Genomic DNA, 23,506 nt, shown 5'->3' with positions numbered 1-23,506 from the left:
GTGATTTCTTTGGCTGTTTTTCTGCTGCAGGCGTAGATCAAAGTGCTCTCTCTGACCCCACCACCACCACTTGCCATTCAACTTGCATTCCCCAGCCACCACAGCTTGTCCAAAGCTTTTACAACAAGGTTGTTCTATCACCTATGAATATCATCATTCAGCACTGCGGGTAGATCTGTGAGCTTGTTAATAGTAAATGGTGATAAGAAAACCGCCCTTGGCAAAGGCAGAAGGAATATTGCCCTGCGACAGCTCCCTTATTCTGGGCCAGCTCAGGACACCACTCTGACAGCCAAATGTGGGTTTATATGGCAAACATGTTTGCATGTCTCCTGCTAGTGACTGCAGAATTCTTTCTCTCTTCTCTTCTCAGGATTAAGTAATGAGGGAGACAAGTTACTTGGTAGGGATTGTCTTCCTTCCCAAAATACTAGAAGCACCACAGAATACCAATAAAAAGAAGGCAATAGAAAAACACAGTAACCATTCATAACACACAAAACCCAGAGTTTTGTAGAAAAGCCATTTACTCCATTAAATAGTTGTCCTGGTTTCAGCTGGGAAAGAGTTAATTTTCTTTCTAGCGATTGCTGTGACAGGAATGTCAATAATGCATATTGTTTTAGTTCTTGCTAAGCAATGTTTATACTTTTCAAGGACTCTTCAGCCTCCCACAGAAGCTGAGAAGGAGCACAGACAGAACAATGGAATGCCCTATGAAATATTCTGTACCATAGATGCCATGCTTAGCATATAAATGGGGGTTGGAGGGAATCCAACGCCCCCAACCAATGGGGAGGGGAATCCATGATCACTGCTCCAGAAGGTACCAATTCACTGGGTGGTGAGAGTGACTTGTGTCATTATTATTGTTATTGTTATTTTCCTTTTCTGTTATTATTAAACCGTTTTTATCTCTACCCATGAGTCTTTTTTCCTTTCCCCTTCCCCTCCTTTTCTCCCTCTTATCCCTGCCCTTCTGGGGTAAAAGGGGGAGAACTGCGTGAGCAGCTGGGTGGTCCTAGCTGCTGTCTGGGGTTAAACCACAATAATAGTGAGAACCAAAGGCTGTAAAATTATTGAAGTAAAAGGTATCTGATCAGAATTCAGGCAGTTAAACTGCTTTCACTCCACAATTTAAAGCACAAACTCACCACCCAGGACTGCCTTTGAATATTCCAGTAGGGAACGCTCATGGGGAAGGAGTGCTCTGACTGATATCACTGTGATACACCTTCTTACTCTTCTCTATCAGATTTAAACATTAACAGTTGTAATTTCTCATCCATTCTGGGCAGTCAGATCTTGTACCCAGTTGAACTGGCCCAACCTAATGCCCCCTCAGCCACCCTTCCCCTTGCACTCCACGCACGCTTGCTTTTGCCTTGGCTCCACATCATTCATTTATCTCAGGCTAATTTTGCCTGTGGAAACCTCTCAGGCCCTACTTTGTAAGTCTTTTGTTCCACACAGTTTTACTTTTAAAAATGACAACACAAAGGGAAAGAGAGGTAAAAGAGAAGCATAATTCAATTTGATAGAAAACAAAAGAATGAATTACTTAACACCTACTTGGCAAAAACATGCTTTAGCTAAATCCTAAGAGCTGCACACAATGTCGCTGGCTCTAGGAACGTGGTTGTCTCTGCTGGCAGTCATTAGTGTTGTTTATATGTACAGCAGGTCCTCTAAAAATAGCCATGTTCAAATTAGAGCTGCAAAAACCCTGATGCAGTGATTCTCTGTGGTGTCCTGCCTCATCTCTCCTCACACTCATCAAAGAGGGATTTTGCCTCTCACTTCTTCTAAACTATTTTTACCCACCTTTAATAGCACAGACCATTAACTCAATTACTGTGTTGAACTACGTATGTTCAGGTAGGAGACCCCAGATGCCTTTGGTCAGCATAAGTTTTTAGTTTAAGTAAGAGTAAGTGCTAAAACAGAAGTGGCAAGATATGCATCTCACATGTCCTTATTATCAACATTTCAGCATTTGGAGCTTTGCTTTTTGCAAGCATTTGCTGCAAATGTCTCAAATATTATTTGATGTTACTCCACTGGTTTTCAAAACTGTTTAGTGAGAAATGTTAAATGCAGTCCAGACCCGAACATTTGAAGATTTCTCCGTAGGTCAAGGAAGTGCAAGTCGTAGGTCAAGGAAGTGCAAGTCATAGGTCAAGGAAGTGCAAGTCGCAAAAGCCAGTTATGCACAGGATTTACAAAAGATACTGAAGGGTGTTCAAGCAGAAAAATAGACCATTGAAAAGCTAAAACCAGCCATTGATTCTTATGTAAGTGTTACCTAATGGTTATTTCTTCCCAGAAAACAGTCCATCAGAGCTGTCTCTTGTTTCACTACAAGTGTCCCCTTTGTGAGGACCCTTGACAGCAACTGTGAGGTTTTTAAGTACTATTTATTATCACCATATAAGCTTGACTGCAAGAATCAGTGTTTGCTTTCTCCCGTGGGAATGTGAATGGTATTGCCAGGGACACGCTATCATTGCTGTGGGAAATACAACACCTTGCTAATCTGGCATTTGTTTCATACAAGAAACTACACTGCAAACACTAACCATCCCTTGTAGTAACCACACATCGGTACTTTAAAATGCAGCCACTGCAATCAAAAGAGCCACCAGTATTTTTCCAGGCAGAGTAGAATAGAGTCATAGAATGATTTAAATTGGAAAAGACCCTTAAGATCAAGTCCATCTGTAAACCTAACACTGCCAAGTCCACTATCAAACCATGTCCCTCAGCACCACATCTACCCATCTTTTAAATACCTCCAGGGATGGTGACTTAACCACTTCCCTGGGCAGCCTGTTCCAATGCTTGAAAACCCTTTCAGTGAAGAAATTTTTCCTAATATCCAAACAAAACCTCCCCTCGCGCAACTCAAGGCCGTTTCCTCTTGTCCTGTTGCCTGTGTCTTGGGAGAAGGGACTGACTCCCACCTCTCTACAACCTCCTTTCAGGTAGTTGTAGACAGCAAAATGTCTCCCCTCAGCCACCTTTTCTCCAGGCTAAACAATCCCCGTTCCCTAAGCTGCCCCTCAGTCACACTGTGAAATACTGATGGTGCATTTTGAAAGGCTGAGTGCTCCCTAGAAGAGGACTTACAAGAGTCCTCTTTGTGGGAATACTCTTTTTTTCTTTTTTTCCTTTTTTCTTTTTTTTTCTTTTTTTCTTTTTTTCGTTTTTCTTCTTCTGAAGCACAGGGTGGGTCTGAGGAAGTCCTCAGGCAGTTGTCCATCTTCCTGGTATCTAACTATTTGATTCTCAGCTTGCATATAGGTGCTAGACTTGCCAACTTTGCTGTGAGCTATATTTGATCCTGTGACGTGCAGGGGAAATACTCTGCGGTGTTCTGTGCAATATCCAATGCAGCAGCATTTTCTCCACTGGATGGAAGGCTGAACTTGCTTTCCCTCTGCCTGCAGCTCTTTCATGTTTGCTTTCCCTGACTACTCAAATGTGAAATAAAATTGAGGCTGTACCTTCACATTTAAGACCTGGCCTGCTTTAACATAAAGCCCCCAGCCTCTACTTTTTGGTGACACAAGCCCATGTGAGAGAAAGAACAGACACATGTGATACATTTTGTGAGAGCCAGATGGTTCCTTCAGGCAGGGACTGGACGTTTCTGGCTAGAAGGAGTGCTGAGCTTCCCAGGGGTGTTTCTCTTGGCTTAACTACCCCATGTTGAGCCTTGGCAGGCTCCAAGCCTTAGGTGGGCTTCAGAGCTGGGCACTGGAGCTGGAGAGAGAAATCACCTTTTTTTGCTTAGTTGAAGGCCTGAGTGAGAGTTTTTCATGCTGTAGGAGAATCATCTCCTCCCTTTGAGCGATTGACACGCTCTCTGGCCCTGCCCTGCCACCGCTGTTTGAATGCCGGGGACTGGGACAGGCTGAAACAAAGAACTGAAGATGATTAAGAGCGGCATGACACTCAGCCCCTTCCCTCCCCATCCCAGTGACTTCTGTGGGATTTAATCTGAGCTTTCTCTGATGAAAGTTGTTTCATGTACACAAACTAACATGTTGCACACATATGAAGAACCATTAAACATTCAAAGTCTGTAATTCTCAGCATTTATGCTGCCATGGAAATGCAAAAAGCTATGTCTGAGAGATATTTCCAGAACAGTGTAGTTAAGAGAATTGCATCTGGAATTACTTATAGACTCATTCTTTGGAACGCTAAATGGTTTCATCACATGTAGATATCATGGCTAAACTGTAACCGAGTGGAGCAGAGCATCAGGGCCCCTACAAGGCATGTCCACAGCAGGCAAAATTGTAATGGTCTAACATCAATTCTAAGTATTACTTAAGTGTTTTGGTGGGTTGCTTTGCATCTACGTATAGATTATGACTATGGTCAATTTTCCATCAACATCTAATAAGAAGATGCTTGCACTTTTGCAATCGCATGAAAAAATGACTTTGCATAGATCAAGAAAGATATTACCATAAAGTTTACTTGACTGTGTTCAGAAATTTATCAATTGCTCATGGATGAATGGTAGTGACACAATGCCTTGTAAAAGGAAATTATTATAAAAATAATAGTATTGGAGTTTCTGAGAAGACAATCCTTGAAAAATATGTTGTTGAGAAATATGAAAATACAGAAATACAAGGTACCTGTTGCAGGAGCAATACAAATGTGCAGCATGGTCCTATTTAATGACTGCTATGGTTCACTGGATAATGACAGCCAATTAAATTGTGCAATTTTTGTAAATTCACACATAGTTAAATAAAATTTCTCAGAAAAAAAAATACTCTGGTGTATTGCTGACACATGAGCTGCACTTTCAATGGCAAAAATAATCAAACAGCTGGCTGAGAACATCTTATTTCTGTAACCACTTACACGGAAAACCATGGAAATACCAAAATGTTGCTGATGATAGTTTTCAGTGATATACACCCCTCCTCAGTATGATTATCTTAAGACAGGAGAGAACAGTGTCAGAAATACCTCAAATATTAAAAGGAAATCTAAATTAAATAATTTCCATTTTGACAACGTATCAGCTAGTGATAACATTAGTGTTTGGATGACATTTATCTGCATATTAACACAAAATGAGAACTAAATTTTTCCTCCAGTATCAGTCATGTGGTATAACCTGTAACTGGACAAAGTAAGCCAGAGAGAAGTTATAATTTGATCCTAGATGTTGCAGTCAAAATTTCTTACCTTACAAAGGCATTAGAAAATAACATGATACTTCATCTGATACCTCGATTGCATGTCTGCATATCTGCACAGATGGTTGTTGCTATAACCCTGCAGCTGAAAGAAGCTTCAGGCGCTTTTGCTGTCAAACCCAAGTTTGGGTTTTCACAAACCTTCTTATTTTAATTTCAGCCTGTGAGTTTGAAAAACGTGTAAGGAATAAACATGCAGAAAGCTACAGTGAAGAACAACCTCCTTGGAAGCATGTTAACTTTGCAGAGTTGAACGCTACAAAGCTGGGAACTTAGAGAAGGGAATTTGTTTATTTGACCTAAACTTGGTGCTCTTGTACCTATGCATTATGAAATAGAAATACAGAAACCTAAGATTATCTGTGCTCCTGGAAAACTCCTGCCTTATTCCACGTAAGGAATGGATGTTTCTTGGGTATGGATACCTTCTTTTTACACCAAACGGTGTCATTACTTTAAGGAATTTTTTCATTAATGCATGATTTTTAGAGAAACCCTTAACTGCATAGAGACAATTAAGTGAAGCAGATAATGTTCTTCAAAGCTGACACTATTTACATTGTATTTACATGCAATGATTGTACTTAAATACCTGCAATGATAACTCTGCCTGCTTCTTATGGAATAGAACATAGCTTGAGACAATTGAAATGAGAGTCCTTGCAGAAGAAGGTTTACCTTTCCATTTCCCAATTAGGACCAAATTTAAAATCATAATAGCCAGCCAGAGAATATCCAGGTTAAACCCCGTCCCTAATCAGTAGATCTTGGAGCCCGTGGATTTGGCTAGGCATGATACCTTCATAAATAAAGACAAGAAAGAAAAAGGGGATGGGGGCAGTAAGGAGTTAATAACTCCAGTCTTGTCTGTCGTCTCTCCCTGTGAAATTTCAAAGTTCAGTTATAAGCCTTGTACTCTTGCAGACAGGGAAGTAAACATCATCAACATGAATTTAAAGTGCTTTCAACATATTCCTGATCATTCAAGCAGATAAGGAAAACAAAACAAACAGAACAAAGCCATCTAGAATATACTTCATTTTGTCAGTTGAAATAGAGAACGCGTTTTTACAGAGTTCCAGCCTGACCTGAGCTAGATTCATCAAGTAATTAGCCACTATGAACCACTCTTTTGGCTTACTTAGTTCCACACTGTTGGGTTACTGGTCTGTGATGGTTACTGACCTTTTTCTAAGGACATCCTTGTCCCTGTCTTAGGAACCCTTCCTGCTAATAATGTTTGAGTATTTTTTCCACATAACTTTTGACATATAATTTTGCTGTGTTTTTCACACTGAGGGCACTACCGTTATCATTTCTCTTTCCCTGCTGTTTCCAGCATTGTCACTTACAGCCTTGAGCCCTCTTTTCTGACGCAGCTGGAGGATAGCAGCTGAGTGCAAAAAACCTTTCTGCAGAGACTTCCATGGGTAATATTGATTCTCCAGGCAGCTGCGGTGGTCTGCAGCAAGCTTTAGAGCTCCTTTTTATAGTTGCTCGTATCAGTATGCTTTGACTCCCGGGGCCACAGTCATGCTGAGAATAATCAAAATACTGCCACTTCCCAGACGACACGTGGATTTGTAACTTGTCCTACCAGCTAGTAACCTTCATAGACGTGAAGCTGTGAAGCCTTCAGGGAATAGAGGAAATTATTTTTTTTAAATATATTTCTGTCTTTGCTATGCAGTCTGTTCTAAAGTTCAGTGACTGCTGTTGGAACAATTCACGTGAACAGGTTTAATCAGGCCTGCAGACTACAATTATGTAAGCATGACGCAATTTTCTGGGACAAAAATATGGAGCAAGTTCAGCATTTCGTTACCCATCAGGAGTCTCAATCCATACGTAGGCGAAGGTTGACTAAACTTGGTAGGTAGCTGGTTGTAACAGGAACCAAAGGCACCTGGATGTGATGGTGGCATTCCTTCGCCTTCTCAGCCGGATGAGCTGTCTGGTCCCGGAGCTCATTGTGCCTACGTTAGAATATACACTTGCAGTTATTTTTATATATATGTGTGTGTGTGTGTTTATTTCTTACTGGCTATTTCTATACTGCCAAATCTTCTTAATCTAAACCGTTTTCCCCAAGTATGGAGTAGCAGATTTTTTTCAGGTCGTGGGAAAGTAGCTCAAGCCAAACGGATGCAGAGCAGAACTCCAACAAAGCAGGGTTCACTTGTGTGGAGTGGTTTACTAAATACAGACACAAAGATGAGTGGCTGTATAATAAACCACACAAGTTAGGGAAGCCACGTATGCTTTGTGAATTTCTTCGCTTGCTTGGGATACTACAACACCCAGTCACTTGGAAGAATTATCTTTTTATCTCTTCTAAATGCTGCTGCATGCACATTTTCTAAACAGGGGCTATTAACCATTTTGTGAGCAGTTAGGGTTTTTTTAAAACTTAATGTCTGGATCTGGAAAAGCAGAGCTGCTAGCTTTGTTGGGAATGGTGTTACTCACTGGTATTTCTAAATAAACAGACTCACCCATGCTATCTTGAAAAAAGCCACACTATATCCACACACCTTCTATATCCACGCACTCCTTATCCCTTTCTTGGTCCTATTGTGCTTTGCTTCCCCCTAACAATTTCTTTTCATTGACCTTGCTGCAGACAGTGAAAGAACCTCAGGCAAGAAAACTAACACGTTTATGATATATGAGATAATAAAATATTTCTCTATTCTCAGGCGGATAAAGAGTCTTTATGGCCCCCACGGGCAGCAAAGAAAATACTTTCAGGCACAAATATTATCAAAGGCTTTCTCCTGATGCTTCTTCCCCAGTTCTGGGCTAACAGTAACAACAAGCTTGGGGGTGGTATGTGAGGAGCTGGACCACGTTTCAGTGCTGTTGAAGCACACGTGGCGTAGCACACATTTCACAGCATAAAGCCATACCAGACTAATTCCTAATATGGCTGAAAATTTTGCTGGTATTGTTATTTAACAACAACTACTCTGCAAACACAAATAGGGAAGCCTTCCTCAGTAAAATACAGGGTACAAGACAAGTGGAGCTTTCAGTGCCTCAGCCTGTGAAACACTTGCCTGCTGTCTTCATCTGCCTTTGCAGGGAACACATATAAATGCCTACCCTTAATGGGAAGTCACTATTTTAAGGACTTACTCTGGCAGCAGCAGGATGGGAATTTCTACCAAACACACTCACCACAATGTAAAAATATCAGGGATAAGGTTCAGATGTAAAAGGCGGGTAAAAAAATTTACATAAGGTACATTTCTTTTATGCCAGGTGGTTGGTAGGAAGGCTTTGAGCTTCACTGGTCTGAACATCACCTAAGTCCGCCCTCCTGCACGCTGCCACTGCCACCAACTTCTTCAGAAGTAAATAGTATCTTTTTCTGCTGACTGCAACACCAAGCACATGCACTTTTCAGATTCAAGGTTTTATGCATTAGTTTCTTTGAATGCCTTTAAAAGCAGCATGATATAATCTGCCCAGAAGGGAGCAGCACTGATAGCTGGTGAAGGACAACCAAAGTATTATCTATTGCCAGAGTGTAGGCTGGTTCATATTATCAGCCACAATACGGGGATGCAGTTATTGTTATAAATTAGCACTGAAATTTAGGAATTATTTCTATTAATTGATTAACATTCTAAGTAGCTTCCTTTACAGGAGTTACGTCAAGTTTCTTCATTGGAGCCTTCGTGTGAAACAGGCATAAACCTGAGTGAACCACAAAGCTATTATGCTTGTATTAGAGCAACAGAAACTGTATATAACATTTAAGGCTTGCTGACAGTAAAAATGCACCGTGGTATACACAAGGCTACCCTTGATGCACTGCAGATGTACCCTTAATTAATCACAGAAACAATCTGCTGTTTCCAGGGAACTTCTGATGGATTCATTTTAAAAGGAACACACACCAAAGAGCCTGACCTTGTCAGGTGAAGTATAACCCTATTATCAAACAAGACTGTGGCTTCAGGATTTGGGGCAGAATTAGGATTCTGCCTAACTGAGGCTTCCTTCTTCTCTTCCGCGGGACAGCATTGCCTATTTCTATTCACAGCTCTGCCAAGGATTTTCTGTGCGACTTTGACCAAGTCACTGGGGCAGAGCCGTTTGCAAAGCGTGCCTCTGCCTACGCTCCGCCAAGGCAACGCTGGCGGGATGTCAAAGCACAGGCTTGGCACAGGCACTGGCTGCTGACTCTCCCTGGGCTGGTTTGTAATCAGGTTCCAGTCCTGCCAGTACCCAAGCGTGTTCGTGACGCCGCACAGTAATTCGAGCAGGACCACCCTCCTGCAAGAGAAGCCCTACGCCTGCTGAAGCACAGAATTTTCCCACAAAAAAAAAATAAATTAAGTTCTGCTGAACAATCACAAACTTTTACAATCCTGTGATGGCAGTTAAACCAACTACAAATCTCTGTATTTTTCCCCTGCTGTCGGAGACGAACTACTTCCACATTTCTGTGTGGGTGATTGCCTTTGATCCCACAGAGAGGAGGTAGCTTGCTCGAGGAGTGTGCTGGGAGGGAACAACTGTTGATCTCCCTTATGAAATCCCATCTGTTGTCTTCAGCAACTCTTACTCGCTGGTTGAACGAGATAATGTTTCTCTGGCAGTAGCTGTAATTTTCCAAGCACTTTGCTGGGTGCAAAGTCAGAACTTGATTCAAAAAGGACATGCAGGGATATAATTTTGCTCTCTCCCTTCTGTTACACAGTGTGTTACGGATTAGGCTGCGGACAGTCAGGTAGGGCAGAGTCCACGTGGTTTTCAGGGATTGTTTGACACATCTGAAGACAAAGAGACATGTGCTAATGTTAGAGGCGGGTTCTGGAAATGAGCAAGCCTTTTTTGGGTATTATTTTGGGTATTATTACTCCACGTTTTTGGCAACCTGACATGTATTATTTAAATCATATTTAAATGATAGTTATGGTGAAAACTAAGTCAGCAGAAGCTAAAGTTGGTGATATTTCAATGTTACAAAGCATTGACTTTAATGAATTATTTGGAGAAATTAAAGGTAAGAGTGTGAGGATCGGGGGCGGGGGGGGGCGAAGCCCAAACCAAGCAAGTGAACTCAAATACCAACACAGCCACCTCTTCTCGTTGGTTATGGAGAAATTCCTTTGGTTTTAAGGGCCATACCTGAAGCCACTCTCCCCCTACGTTAGTGAGACATTTCCCTCGCACTCAAATAATTGAATTTTTTTCCAAGACGTGACAGGAACGTGAAACACACAAATCTAAAGCAGTACCAATACAGATTCACATCTGTTTGCCCCCCCCACACCCCCGCTCCCGCCCGGCGGAGAGGAGCCGAGCCCCAGCGGGGAGTGGGGGTGTCGGAGGGCGGTAGCCCGCCTCTCCGCCGCCCGGCTCCGCGGTAGCGGAGCTGCCCTGCCCGGCGCCCGGCCCCTGGCACGGGAGGCGGGACTCGGCGGCCGTTCCCGCCCCTCGGAGGGGGGCGGCAGGAGAGTTGAACTTGGGAAGCCGCTCCGTATGGGGCCGCGGCGCTGCTCGGCCTGAGGAGAGACCACCCGGCGGCCGAGGCGCCGCGCTCCCTGCCCGGAGTAGGGCGGGGAGGAAAAGGCCGAGCGCGGACGGCCGATGGAGAGGCGAGAGGACGGGCGGGACTGGGCGTACAGGTAGGGCTGCTGCCGCTGCCGGCGGCGGCGCTTCGCTTCCCCCGCCCCGGGCCCGTGTGGCGAGCGCCGGCTCTGAGGCGGGTGCCGTGGCAGCGGCCCCCCAGAGGGTCCGTCGTGCCCGCACTCCTGCCGCCGCCCACCGCGGCCGCCTGCCCGCTCCCACCTGGGCTCTCCCGCAGCGTGTGTGTGTGGGGATCACGTTTAAAAATACCGCTTGTGCAACTTCCCTGTGAATCCGCATCGCTCTGAGGGAGGGAGCGAGCCGCGAGCGGTGGCTGGCAGAGCCTTGCAGGGAGTTTGGGGTGGTTTTGTTTTTTTTTTTTTTTTTTTGGTAGTCCCTTACAGCAGCCTTTCCCCCTGTGCTGGTATCGTGCCGAGGGCCGGAAGGTGAATTTGGAGCCGGTTAACCCGGGGAGAGCGAAAGGCTCCTGGCGGAGCGCTCGGGGCTGCAAGGGGGCGGCAGGAGGCCGGCGGGAAATGGCTGCCCCCCTGGGGGAGAGCCCCGGCACCCACCGGTGCGGCCGTTAACGTACCTGGGGGTGCTGATAACCTGCCGGCAGGTTAGGGAAGGGGGCTTCTTAAAACCCTGCTTCCCGGCTCTCGATTTTCCCTTTCTGCCTCAGGAACGGAGTTCAGCGTGAAATTAATCTGTACTTGCTGCCCGGACAGTCGCAGCCGTAAATCGGTGATGTGTTTTCCTGGCGGCGTTAGGATTTTTTTGAGGTTTCTCACATTCCGTGTCTCCAGAGAAACCTGTATCGGGGGTTTCGATGTTTTTTGTTTTTTTTACACCTGTGTCTTTTGTGTCAAATTTGAGGAGTATACGAATACAAAGGTGACTCTTCTAACTGCTGATTAGGTCGTACCAGTTCGAGGTCTGAATATTAAAATGTTCCTCTTCTGATTCACGCTTTACTACCTGTGATGGTCCCGTGAGCCGGAGTTTACCCAAGGCCATGCTGATGCTGCTCCATGGACAAACTCCTTCTCCATGAATGAAATCATAGGATGGTTTGGGTTGGAAGAGACCTTAAAGACCATCTAATTCCAACCCCCCTGCCATGGGCAGGGACACCTCCCACGAGACCAGGTTGGATTTTAAGCCTTGGTGTCTGTCTTACAAACTTTTCTGTGTGGACAGACCCCTCTGCCTGTTTAATACAGAATCATAGAATGTGTTGGGTTGGAAGGGACCACAAGTGCTCTGAACTTGAGTGATAATCGGCAGGTATAAAGCATCCCGGGAAGTTGCCGTAAATCTAGTTTAGCAAGGTGACTTGGTGTATCAAGCTAGAACAGAATCAGACTTGCAGTTCTGAAACTCCGTCGGTGCTGTGCTGCCCGAGATAACATGATGTAACACTGAAAAATTGTTAAAGATAATAAAATAAGCATTCTTGGTACTAGTTATGAAGGTGGTTAACTGAAAGATTTGTGTTTGTTCTTATACTTCCATGAAGATAATTTCAGAAATAAGCCCGTCTAAAAAATAATCTTTGTAACTTGTTCTTCTTGTTGTCATTTTTCTGTGCAGAACTGTGCGGAAAGTGAGTTCAGGCCACATGTGAGCAGTTGCGCTATAGCTTCATACTTTTCAACCGTTTGTATTATGGAGAAAAAAACCTCCCAGACTTCTGTGTGGTCATAATTTGGGTCAATCTTGCACACAACGGATCCTTTGCTCCAAAAACTCCTTACTTCTAAAAGTAGTGAAATCTGTAAAACTGACTGAACATTGCATGTTTAAATTCATTTACTTAAACAGCTTTGATATGCTAAATCAAGTGTAAGAGTTTGTGTAAAGTAGGTTTTTGTTGGGAGGAGGGAGTTTTGAGCTGCTTTTAGAAATAGCAACTGGAAGTTATTTAAAGCATGCTTGCATATTTTTTTTTTTTCAGCTGTAGGTATGTAGAACATTTGTACAAGAATTCTTTTCTTTTTTATTTTGTAGGGTTGATCCATATGGGTTTGAAAGGCCAGAAGACTTTGATTATGCGTCCTATGAAGCATTCTTTTCCAGATACCTAGTGGTACTCACTAGAAGAGCAATAAAATGGTCCAAGCTCCTAAAGGGGAAGAACAGTATACAGAAGAGTTTAAAAGGTGAGCTGTATGTCTATTTATAGGTAAAAGTGGATTATGTTGGAACCAATATAAATCATATTAAATTAGTTTGTATTTTTGAATGTTAAATGCTATTTTTGTCTTCAAATGAAAAACAGTAGTATAAACGGTAATAACACATAAGCAAGTGTGCTGTTGTTAGGGGGACTGCTGATTTGATTTAAAGCTTGCAAAGGAGTAATCCTTCTTTGTCGTACGCTGTAATATCTTATTACATCTGTAACCCATTATGGCTACTGGCTCTTTAAGATACCATTTTACAGCTGTTTGTTGTATTGTGCTCTGCTCTGAGCTCTTTAAAACGACACGAGATTATGTAGAAGACACTGTCTTGAACCCCAGGGGTCAGGGTGTTAGGCTCTCGGTTGCTGACTCTGACAGTTTTTTAGATTGCTGAGATTTTCTAGCTCTCCTTATCCTGCTTTTGTAAAATGATGTTCCCCTCACAGCTAAAAAGATGTGCACTAAGAACTGATGCTAAATGCCTTATGGAGTGAAGAAACTAAAATTAATGCAGGAGCTAATGCAACACTGGATAAAATGCTGATGGAACTGCTAATGGCTGCTTCAAAAAGCAAGAAAACCTCTAGTAATATTTTTATCTTGCAAGAGAGACAGGGAAAAATAAATGGAGGGAGTCAGAAGGTGGCAGGGAATACTGCGAGACTAGAAGGTAGGGTTTTTTTCCTTCTGTTCTTTCTCTGGGTTATTTCATATAAGCATCTAAATTTTCCTCTCCGCTTTTAATGATGCGATACAGCTTGCTTTCCTTGGGAGTCTTTTGGAGTTGGGCACAGTTCTCTATATGTATGTTAAAGAAAAAAATGAGTAAAACTAAGCAAAAGTTCATCAGGCACTAACTGTAACGTAGCTGACTACTTAAAGCTGTGCTTCAGGTGCAGACTTTGACTGCTAATTCTGGTAGTTTTGTTTTTTGGGGTGGGTTTTTTTCTTGGCATCAAGAATGGGGTGATAATTAGTGAGACATTTTAAGTATAATAGTGTATTTAGTGTACATGTGTCCATTTTAAGGCTGAGGAATCCCAGAAAATGTAGGTTTGAGCTATAGTTGATAGATTATATGCTGCTAACTACTTCTACTACTTCTTTTTCTTCCATATGTAAAGAAGCTTTTGTTTACGGTGTCAAGTTTGAATATAGCAATAGCTGTGTGGTATTTTGAATTAGTGGGATTTTGAACTTCTGCAGAACTTAGTCTTCTAGTTGTTGTGGAAAAATAATCTCAGGTTTTGATTCATCTCTTCCTTCTCTTAAAACATGCAGACTGTGACAGTGGCAGTTTTTAGCGATTTCTGTGAGTTTGTTACATTTCTCTTCCCTTGTGTTGCCTGTTCCAGCATTGTGGACACAGAATGCTGCTGTGAATGCTTTTGGTCTTATTTCAGAGCCAAACCTGTGACTAAATCTCTCAATTTGTCCACCAGGCTTCAGTACTGATGGTTGTGCTGCCCCACTAGCCATGTAATGGCAATAACCATTAATGTGGCTGTAATCATCTCTAATAGGCTACTGTTTGTGAAAAATGAAATACCATAAATCCACTGAGTGGACACAGGCAATGGCTCTTGACTGTTGCAAGCCCTTGTGGGCTAGTGCATCATCTCTGACATTATTAACTTTTGCTAAAGGTACATGAATTTGTAGACTATGCATTGTCATGTATATATGTGATATGTAATTTTAAGGAGGGTGGTTGAGAATAAATAATGTTGAGGAAATGCAGTCTGAGTGTAAATTCAAAGTTGTTACAATAACACTCCCTCATTATCGTCAACTGATACCTCAGAAGAGCAGAGCAACAAGTTAACCTGTACAATTACTGATTTTTAAATACTTCGCTTCTTATATCAGTATTATCATTGAAGTCTGCGGCATAAGCACCTAGAATTACGTAAGCAGTTGTTTAGGTGTGTGCTTTATCCTGCAGTGATTTCCTCGCAGGCAGTCAGAGACCAGAAGGTCTGCCTTGTGATACGCTGATTTTCACTCCTGCAGGACTTGTCTTCCTTGCTCTGAAGCTTTGCTCAGGAGCTGCTGGTTCTCATTACCTTCTCCTCGGCTGCAAGTTGGCCATAAGCTAGAACTGAGACGAATATTTGATTTGCTGCTTTCCCCCCTAGAACACAATAGCTGTATCTGCGAACCCATATCCTTATTTTGAATTCTACTGGCGCCTTTTCAAAACGCGTCCTGCTGTGAGTAGATGTGAGAGAGGCATTGAACGTGTGGTATCTATCTCAGTTGCTCCACGCCCATTTGTCTTTACACATAGAGAAGATCATAATTCCTGTCTGGGTGAACAGGAAGAAGTGATGACTTGTGTTAATTTTCCAATTTGGAAATGTGGCATGTTCACATGCTACTGTGTTTGCCTCACATCCAGGGTGGTATGTATGTGTATAATTCTGGTCTACTGTAAAGAAAAATAATTAGACTACATTTTAACAAGGGTAATTAGGCAGTGTATCCTGTTGTTCTGGATTACAGCCTTCCAGCAGGGCGGGTCATGGGAATTTTGGCTGACAGTTCCTTTTGCTCATTCTCCACTCTTCCTTTTTGTTATTTTGTGGTGTTTTGTTTCCCCCTCTACCTTTTGTTATATTCAGTGTCTCCTCTGCACACGTGAATTTTCAGACAGTGTTCAGTCATTTGCCTCTTCTCTCACTTTGATGCCACTGAGATCCTTTTGATTTTTACTTTTCTCCATTCAGCTGCTATCTTTGTGGGACCAAAAGACAGCTTTCTGCTCTGGCTTGTTTACAGGCGGGCAACAAACTGACGTAATTACCCAAAGTAGCTTAATTCTAACCAAAAGTGTGCTGCGTAAAAGAACTTGGCTGTAAGTGGATTAGTCAAAACTAACCAGTAGCAGAAGGTGCTTTCTAGTGTCAGAGGCTGATAAAATACAGTGAAAGGTGAAAGTAATAGTACTGAAGGGTGGTTATAGCAGGGGCGCTTCTGTTTCAGCCCAGGGTTTGAAGGAAGGAAGGAGCATCTTAGAAAGTCAGTTTTTGTGTTTGACTGTAACCTGAACATTTACAGCACGGATCTGCTTTGTTTCTTCTATGATGCAGTCGTAAAATAAACCTTTCGATTCCTTACTGTATGCTCTTTTCAGCTCTTCTATAGAATTTTTCCTCTAGGATCCAACTTAGTTTCCTCACCGTTCAACAGTAACTAAAAAAGTAACTGAAAAGTGCAGACCCTTTTCAAAATCACACTCTTCTAATATTTTATAGGAGATAATTTTTGTTTTTAAATGGGGTTTTCCTACATACACTTAGTCCACTTGTGGTGTAGAGGTAAACAGTGTTAATGGGAGGAAAATATAAATACAACTTTACCTAGAGGCAAAAACCTCCAGAATTCTCATATTCTACCATTACACAAAGACAGACAGGTTTGAAGTGGTTTACTTATTTTTACATTTTGTTACTATAAGTAGTGCCCAATATTGGAAAATGTTATTTTCTGCATATTTGTCTCTTGAATTTACTTTAGGTATTTGTCAGCACTTCTAGACTACTTCCCTATCATGTAGCTGCTTTTTCTAGTAACAAGAAAAACATATTAAAAAGTAGTGTCTCTAACCTCTGTAAACTGGCACTGTATATCAGAGGTAATAGAATTACTGAGGCTACTTTTATTTGTTTAAAAAGAATTGGTGATGTTTCACACTTCATTAATGAAGAGGCAAAAACTTCACATGAAGATATCTATTACATGTGATTTAAAGCTTAGACTGTTGTGTACACTGCAGTTGTCCTGGGAGTGACTCTGAGTGCAGATACTCAGGGCTGGATGGTATTCAGCAGTGCTACTTTTGAGATCAAGCCCTTGGTTTGATCTCAAAGTTAGAGTCAGATGTGCGATTGGAGACACGTGTACAACCTGGCTTCATCTGTGAAAGCTTCTTAAATGTTACAGTGAGAGGATATTCTGCAGCGTGGACTGTTTTTGTGGGCTTTTTAGAAGTTCCTGAGGATAATATGGAAGAGGGCCTATAGAAAACAAAATAAATACATATTTGTATAAACCAATGTAATTTTATGTGTATAATATGGCATATATATGTATATATAAAACATTTAATTGCAACTGTCCTTGTTTTCAAATCAGTTTTGCTTCTTCTGTGTGCCAGTTTGCAAATCCTGGCAAGTGTGATAATGATGTGAGGAAGAAAAGCACCATGTGAAGGGCTTTTCCATCCCTCCGGGAGTGAGGGGAGCTGGGGTTGGTAGACTTGGGGCAATCCAAGCCTCTGGCTGACTATTACCATGAAAATGATGACACTGAGGAATAATGAGTGCATACTGTGCTGCAGGGCCGCTTTCCCCTTGTGCCAATGTCAAAGGCTTGTCCCTGCTTCTCTTGAATTTAATGTGTATTGTTGAATGTGGATGTTGGCTATGCCTTCAGAATTGACAGCTGTTCCAGAAAAAAATGCCATTGGAGTTATATGTTAGAATAAGATAATCCAGTAATTTAGCCAGTAAATATGCTTCTAGAGACATTCGCAGGGTCATCCAAATGTCTCTTCTCAATGACCTAAATGGGACTGATTTCTCATACTCATTTCCTGCACTTGCTATGTCCATCTATAGGATTTCTTGAGCATTAGCGTTCAAAATCTTGTAAAGAAGATAAATTGGGGATTATTAAACAACCATGGAAACAAGTAAATTATTTCCAGCCTGTCTAAAAGAAGGTTGCAGTTAAAGTTAGTTTACAGCTGGAACAGTAGAGACTGTAACGCGTAGTATAAATCCTCATTGAAAAGCTAAACAAAAACTGTATCGGGGTTTTTATTGCAAATGTGAAGGGTAGGACTGTTTCTTTCGGAGAAAGTATGAGATTTTAGGTGAGTGAAATGCCCACTAGAGATGCACAGATCTCTCTGATGACATTGGGAAAGGAACTTTAGTTCCTAAAGGACAGACAGCTGCAATTAGGTAGAATGTATTTAGAAGGAAGCTGACTCAGTTGTTGTAGAACCTTGTTTCTCTCTGCTGTTTTTAAGGCTTTTAATTCAGGCAGCATTTATCTTGAGTGACAGATCTTTGTGATTGGATAAAACCAGATTAGGTAGTGATATTTTATGTGTGTCTGTGGGTGGAATAAAAATCCCCACTCTTCTTTGAGTCCTGTAGAATTTAGGGACAAGAAGTTGATGCTCTAATTGATAGTCTCATTCATTTAGTAAGAAATATCTGATTTCTTTCTTAGTTTCTTCTCCCTGGAAAAAGCAGTAGGATCTCAAACATTCAGCTGTCTTTTTGGGTCATAAGGGGTAATGCTGATTTAGGATTCTGTACCAATGAGCAGCATTGGCTCCTTATTAATGTCTTTCATACCATTCCCAGGAGGAAGCTGTTTTGTCTGTCATTAGCCTGATGCTTCTTCCTGCAATCTTGGATCCTAGTTATTTACACTGAATCATCTGTTTAAAAAAAAATCCAACCCAGTGCACGCCCTGATGATAAATATGATGCAAGAGATTAAAGCTATTTTAGATTTGAAAAGACTTCCCCAGTCTTTTCAAACAGTCTAGGAAAAATCATCAGCTGCTCACTCACGTCTCCAGTTCTTCCAGAGGCTTATTTAGACAGTATCCACGTATTTGATATTTCTCAGTTTCTGCTATGATTTCAGTGGTTAGGTGCTAAACTGAAATGCTAGGGTTATGGTAACAGCCATTTATGCTAGAGCATAACTAAGCAAAGAAAAAGGGCTGTCATGTCAGAGGCTATTAGTAATGTAGGGAAAGAAAAAGTCAGTGCTTTTCTGAATGAAAAAGGACAAAGATCAAGGGGAAACTTTGCTGTTCATATCTCTATCCGGAAAGGTGGTAAGAAGATGAAAGGATTCAAAATCCTAATGGGGGAATAGAAAAGAGAGGAAAGCCTGGGTCTGGAGATCTGCGTGGGGACTCCGAGTGGCAAGAACTTACAAGTGAATTGAAAATATACTGTGTGGCTGAGAAGGAAATGCTTAGGCTAAATGGTACCACAGGAGGGAAAGCATAATAATCTCTAGTCAAGAGACTATGACTTCTCAACTTTCTGTTGCTCATTTCCAAAAGAAAAATATAGCTGTATTATTATTATTTAAAGAAACAAAACAACACCAAACTTCTTGTTTTGCAGTGAAGAGATATATCAGGAAAGGCATCCCAAATGAACACCGTGCATTGATTTGGATGATTGTGAGTGGGGCCCAAACCAACATGGAACAAAACCCTGGATATTACCACAGACTGCTTGAAGGAGAGAAGAATGACAAACTGGTTGAAGCAATCAAAACAGGTTATTGTCTTGATAACACTGATTATCTGTCCTATGTCCTTAAATGTTAGAGATCAAGTTATGTCATGGAAAACTTACGTTTCTATAGTAGTGGTTTAGGTGCTGAATTAACATGTCAATTAGATTAGCCATAAGCTCTTTAACAGCACAGATCTTTCCAGGTTCATCGTGTGGTCAAAAGCATTAAGGAAGATTAGAAATTATTTGGGAAGGAACAGAGAACAAACCAGTTACAACTTCGTACCATGATACCTGCCTTTGTGTCTGTTTCTCCTTACTTGTGTCCCAGTGGGAGGCTGGAAGAGCAACAGGGATGGTTGAAGATGTGGTACAGTGCCTGTATGAGGCAGACGAAGTATGCTAGGATTTCAGCTTGAGGAAAAAGACTGCTATATGAATTATAAATGGTGTAGAGAGGGTGAATGGGGAGCAATTACTATTTGTTTCTTGTAACATGAGAACTAAGGACACTGAATGAAATTTGCCATGCTGCCAGGTTCAGAAGAGCGCATCACTGATGGTGCTGCTGAGGCCAGAAGTATGAATTGGTTTAAAAAGGAATTTGACAAACTGAGGAGTGGGGAAATCCATTTGATACATGAAATCCTAAACACTAAATATGAATCCCTGAAAGAATGGAAGCGTAGGCAGGGAAATACCTCTCCCCTACTAATCCATTTTATATAGGCTGTCTGTGAACGTTTATTAGTGGCCGATATTTGTGACAGGGTATTAGGGCAACTAGACCTTAGACTGGCCCACTGTGTTTTTAAGAGGCAGTAGGGGAGGACAAGCAAGTAGAAGTTTGATGTAACTGATATTTGTCCTGAAACTTCATCCTGCTGCAGCAGAGCTTTTGTAAAGAAGTCAATACAGGGTGAATTCCCAATTAATGAGTTAAGAGTTGGGCTGTGCTCTGGACAAGCATAATGGTGAGGTTGTTTTATTAGAATGGCAGGTGCAGTTATCATCTTTTTCCTCTTAAAAATAATCAGGTAGTTAAAGTTTGGGCTTTATGGATTTTTATTTGAGTTGGATAACCATCTGAACACTTCTTGGTTTATGCTGAGTTTCTCTCTGCCTCTTCCTGCAGCAGCAGCGTTATGGGCTTTTGGGACTACACACCTTAGTAAGGCATTTCGGAGCATAAACTTTCCATGTTCCTACGAATATGCAGACTAGCCAGAAATCTTCAGGCTCATATCCTGCTCAGAACTAGAAACAGTAGAGCTCTGACTATGAACACAGAGGGAGCTACTAAGGTGACTTTTCAAAGCCAGCCTTGGTAAGGGCCTGGAGAAGGATCACAAGAGGGAGTTGCAAACGGTTTATTTTCTAGTACTAGACAACAACATGAAGCATCATATCATGATAGTAGGTGGCTTTTCACACAGGCTATACCACGAAATAAAAATATTTCTGTGGGGGAGGAAAAATAATGGAATAATATAAAGATCTACTTGTGAATTATGGAGGAAATGAAGTTTGAAAGAGCTACTGCATTGATTGGAAACTGCAGAAAAGAAAACTAACAAGGAGCAAGTCAGGGAAGGAATAGAGAAAAATGGGTTGTAGGTTTTTACTGGGGGGGGGAAGACCTCAGGCCCGGGGTGATTGTTTCTTCCTTTCTGAAGGGAAATCTATGTGGAGTGGAAGGTGCAAAAAACTTAAGGTGAACGGAAACCTTGTGTTTTATAAACTTGTGCTCCTGTTGACTGTGCAAATTTTACAATGGGCTTTAGCTGAGGACAGTTTCAGTGTGAATTGTTGTCTGACATTTTTTTGTTTCTCCCTGTGTCATTTTCCCATCACTGTAGTTGTTTTGTAACAGTAAACTAAAGTAAGATATAGACTCTTGCTGCCATTCACGTCTCATGTCTGCAGTTTCCAAAATTTTCAGGCAATTGTGCTGTATTTAGTCCTGTGGTCTAGCTGTAAAGTTATAGCTCAGGATGATGCTGTGGTTTAGAAACAAGAGAACAGCAACCACGCTTTTTTTTTTTTCAGGGGGATGGGCAGGAGGACAAAGCCAACCAAAGAGTTTATTTCAAATTCAATTTAAAACATGCGTAAGAGCCAATGAGTCCTGTTTCTTTTACGTGCCCAGAAGCTCAAAACGATTTTCATGTACGTTTGGAACTTACTCTCAATATGGGCATGTCTTTAATGGGATATAATCAGGTTAAAAAGTGCAGGTAGACTGTATAAAGAAATAGTCTAATCTTTAAAGAAAAATGTGATTAGTAATAGCAATAAATGTCTTTCAGCTAAATAAATCTAAACAGCCCTTTCACCATTTTTGCCCTTTAATTTGCTGACTCTCAACCAGTGGGCTTTATTGCTGATTTTGTTTTATATGACACTTGCTGTTTGAACATATCCTTTTTTTTCTTTTTTTTAAGAGAAACGTAAGAGAGCAGACTTCTTGCTCTAAAGATGAAAGAGTGAGCTGTAAAGAATGCAGGTCTCTAAATTTTGGTGGAAATTTTCATGGGTTAGTTTACATAGACATTTAGAAGGGCATGCGTTCCTACTGAGCTTTGTTGTTCATGCCCTATTATAGTAAAGTTTAGTAGGACAGGCAGGATAAAATGTGGCTGTCCTCCTAATGCAAAGGCTACGTGCTGGTTACAAAAAGGCTGGGGTGTAAGTTGACCTAGCTTCCTTGCAGTAAGCCCCTCTTAGGCCAGGCCATTGAATTTCAGGGTATGTCTGTGCCTGGAAGTCCTCTCATGTGCGCATGCAGCTGATATCCACGTTTCCACTTTTTGTGTTTCACGAGGAAGAGTTGTGGGTGCTGTGAAACCCAGGTTTGCTATTTATCAGTCAGTCCCCTGAGCCTGCGTTGCACTTCGTGGCTGCTGGCATAATGACCAGATAGTAGTAGTATTGGAACTTAGTTTAGCTTATGGTGGGTTCAGAAAAGTAGTTCAAACAATAGCCATTGCCACTTCTCTGGAGACAGTGAATATTCTACTATCAAAGTACTAATAAGCTTCTCTGAATGGGTTTAAACTGTTAGCGAAGGTTGGGAATTTTCATGAGTTTAGAGCATTTAACCGTGCAAGAGCAATGGGAACAGCAGTGTCAGCTCTTCTGGGTCTCTGTAAGAGAAGCTGTATCAGTTCTTATCCAAATGGCTTCCTCATCTGGTCGTCTGGCTACCAGAACAGCTAAAGGAAGAACTGGAGGAGTAAAGTGTGTAGTGATACTTCCTCAGAATGTCTTTCCTAGTCTCCGGTTATCTGTGGTTTGGGGAGTTCCCGAGTCATACACTGCACGTTTGTAATTAGTAACACTGGATGGGGAAAACATTCACAAAAAAACTCTGGTTGCTCCTTTTTTATGTCCTTCACTTTGCTTGTGATTTTGCAGATTTGTGCTGTCTTGCTCATAAGCATCTCCCTCCAAACTAAGGAACTCTAATCCACCATGGTTTATACTATGTATGGTAGCTATTTCATACCTGTGATCTTCTTTGTTTCCGTTCTCTTCTGTAATTTCTCCAATTCTAATATCACCTTTTGGAGATGAAGGGGGCTGGAATTTACGCAGGTGCTTCTCAGATTTATATGGTGGCATTATTTTTCTTTTATAGGAAATCCTAACCCTGTTTGTTTTCTTGATTGCTGCAAGCTATTGCACTGTTACTTGGTGCTGCTGCTGGTGGGTGTCAGGCTCAGTTTCTCTAGTTTTAGTTGATAGAAAACTTGACCTTAACTTAAAAAAAAAGAAAAAAAAAGAAAACAAACAAAAAAACCCCACGAAAAACCAACCAAACAAAAAAACCCCCCAAACCTCCAAAACAATTTCTAGTTCCAGGTGCTGGCAGGGAAACAGTTGAAGATGAGGCCTAAATATCCAGTTACATCAAATTTAAAATACCCTTTAAGTATATTATTTTTACAAGTTGTAACTGATGACCTAACCTCATTATTCTGGAGGTTTGCAGTGGAGTTTTTGAATGCTTGTAGTTGGCAGTTGAGGTGAATTTTTGTTCTGCTCTTTACTAAGTAAAAAAAGATAATTTAAAAATTACCTGCCTGGAAGCCATTCAGAGCAGATGCAAGTTACAGATGTAGCAGTAGCAAAGAAGTGATTGAAAGTGGAGTAGAAGATGTTAGTTATAAAAATACTTGTGTAATTTACTGGGCGCTGTGTCTGAGGGTGGGAAGCGCCTGGGTCT

At 41.6% G+C, this 23,506-nt stretch overlaps 1 protein-coding gene across 3 annotated transcripts in view; it reads left to right on the top strand.

Annotated features, from left to right (window-relative positions):
* The first annotated feature begins 10,676 nt into the window (after positions 1-10,676).
* GRTP1 (growth hormone regulated TBC protein 1) overlaps positions 10,677-23,506 on the top strand; it is a 38,343-nt gene continuing 25,513 nt past the window's right edge. The window contains exons 1-3 of one of the 3 annotated variants that reach the window (XM_054188441.1): positions 10,677-10,870; positions 12,822-12,973; positions 19,162-19,320. In XM_054188441.1, the coding sequence (XP_054044416.1) occupies positions 10,833-10,870; positions 12,822-12,973; positions 19,162-19,320 (349 nt within the window). In that variant the 5' untranslated portion in view covers positions 10,677-10,832. Of the gene's footprint in view, positions 10,871-11,522; positions 11,961-12,821; positions 12,974-13,443; positions 13,668-19,161; positions 19,321-23,506 lie in introns of those variants that run through there. The other 2 variants (XM_054188451.1, XM_054188433.1) reach the window with 2 other exon arrangements.

Source organism: Rissa tridactyla, chromosome 1 (assembly GCF_028500815.1).
Source record: "Rissa tridactyla isolate bRisTri1 chromosome 1, bRisTri1.patW.cur.20221130, whole genome shotgun sequence".
NCBI lineage: Eukaryota > Metazoa > Chordata > Aves > Charadriiformes > Laridae > Rissa > Rissa tridactyla.
This window is presented reverse-complemented; position numbering and strand designations above follow the sequence as displayed.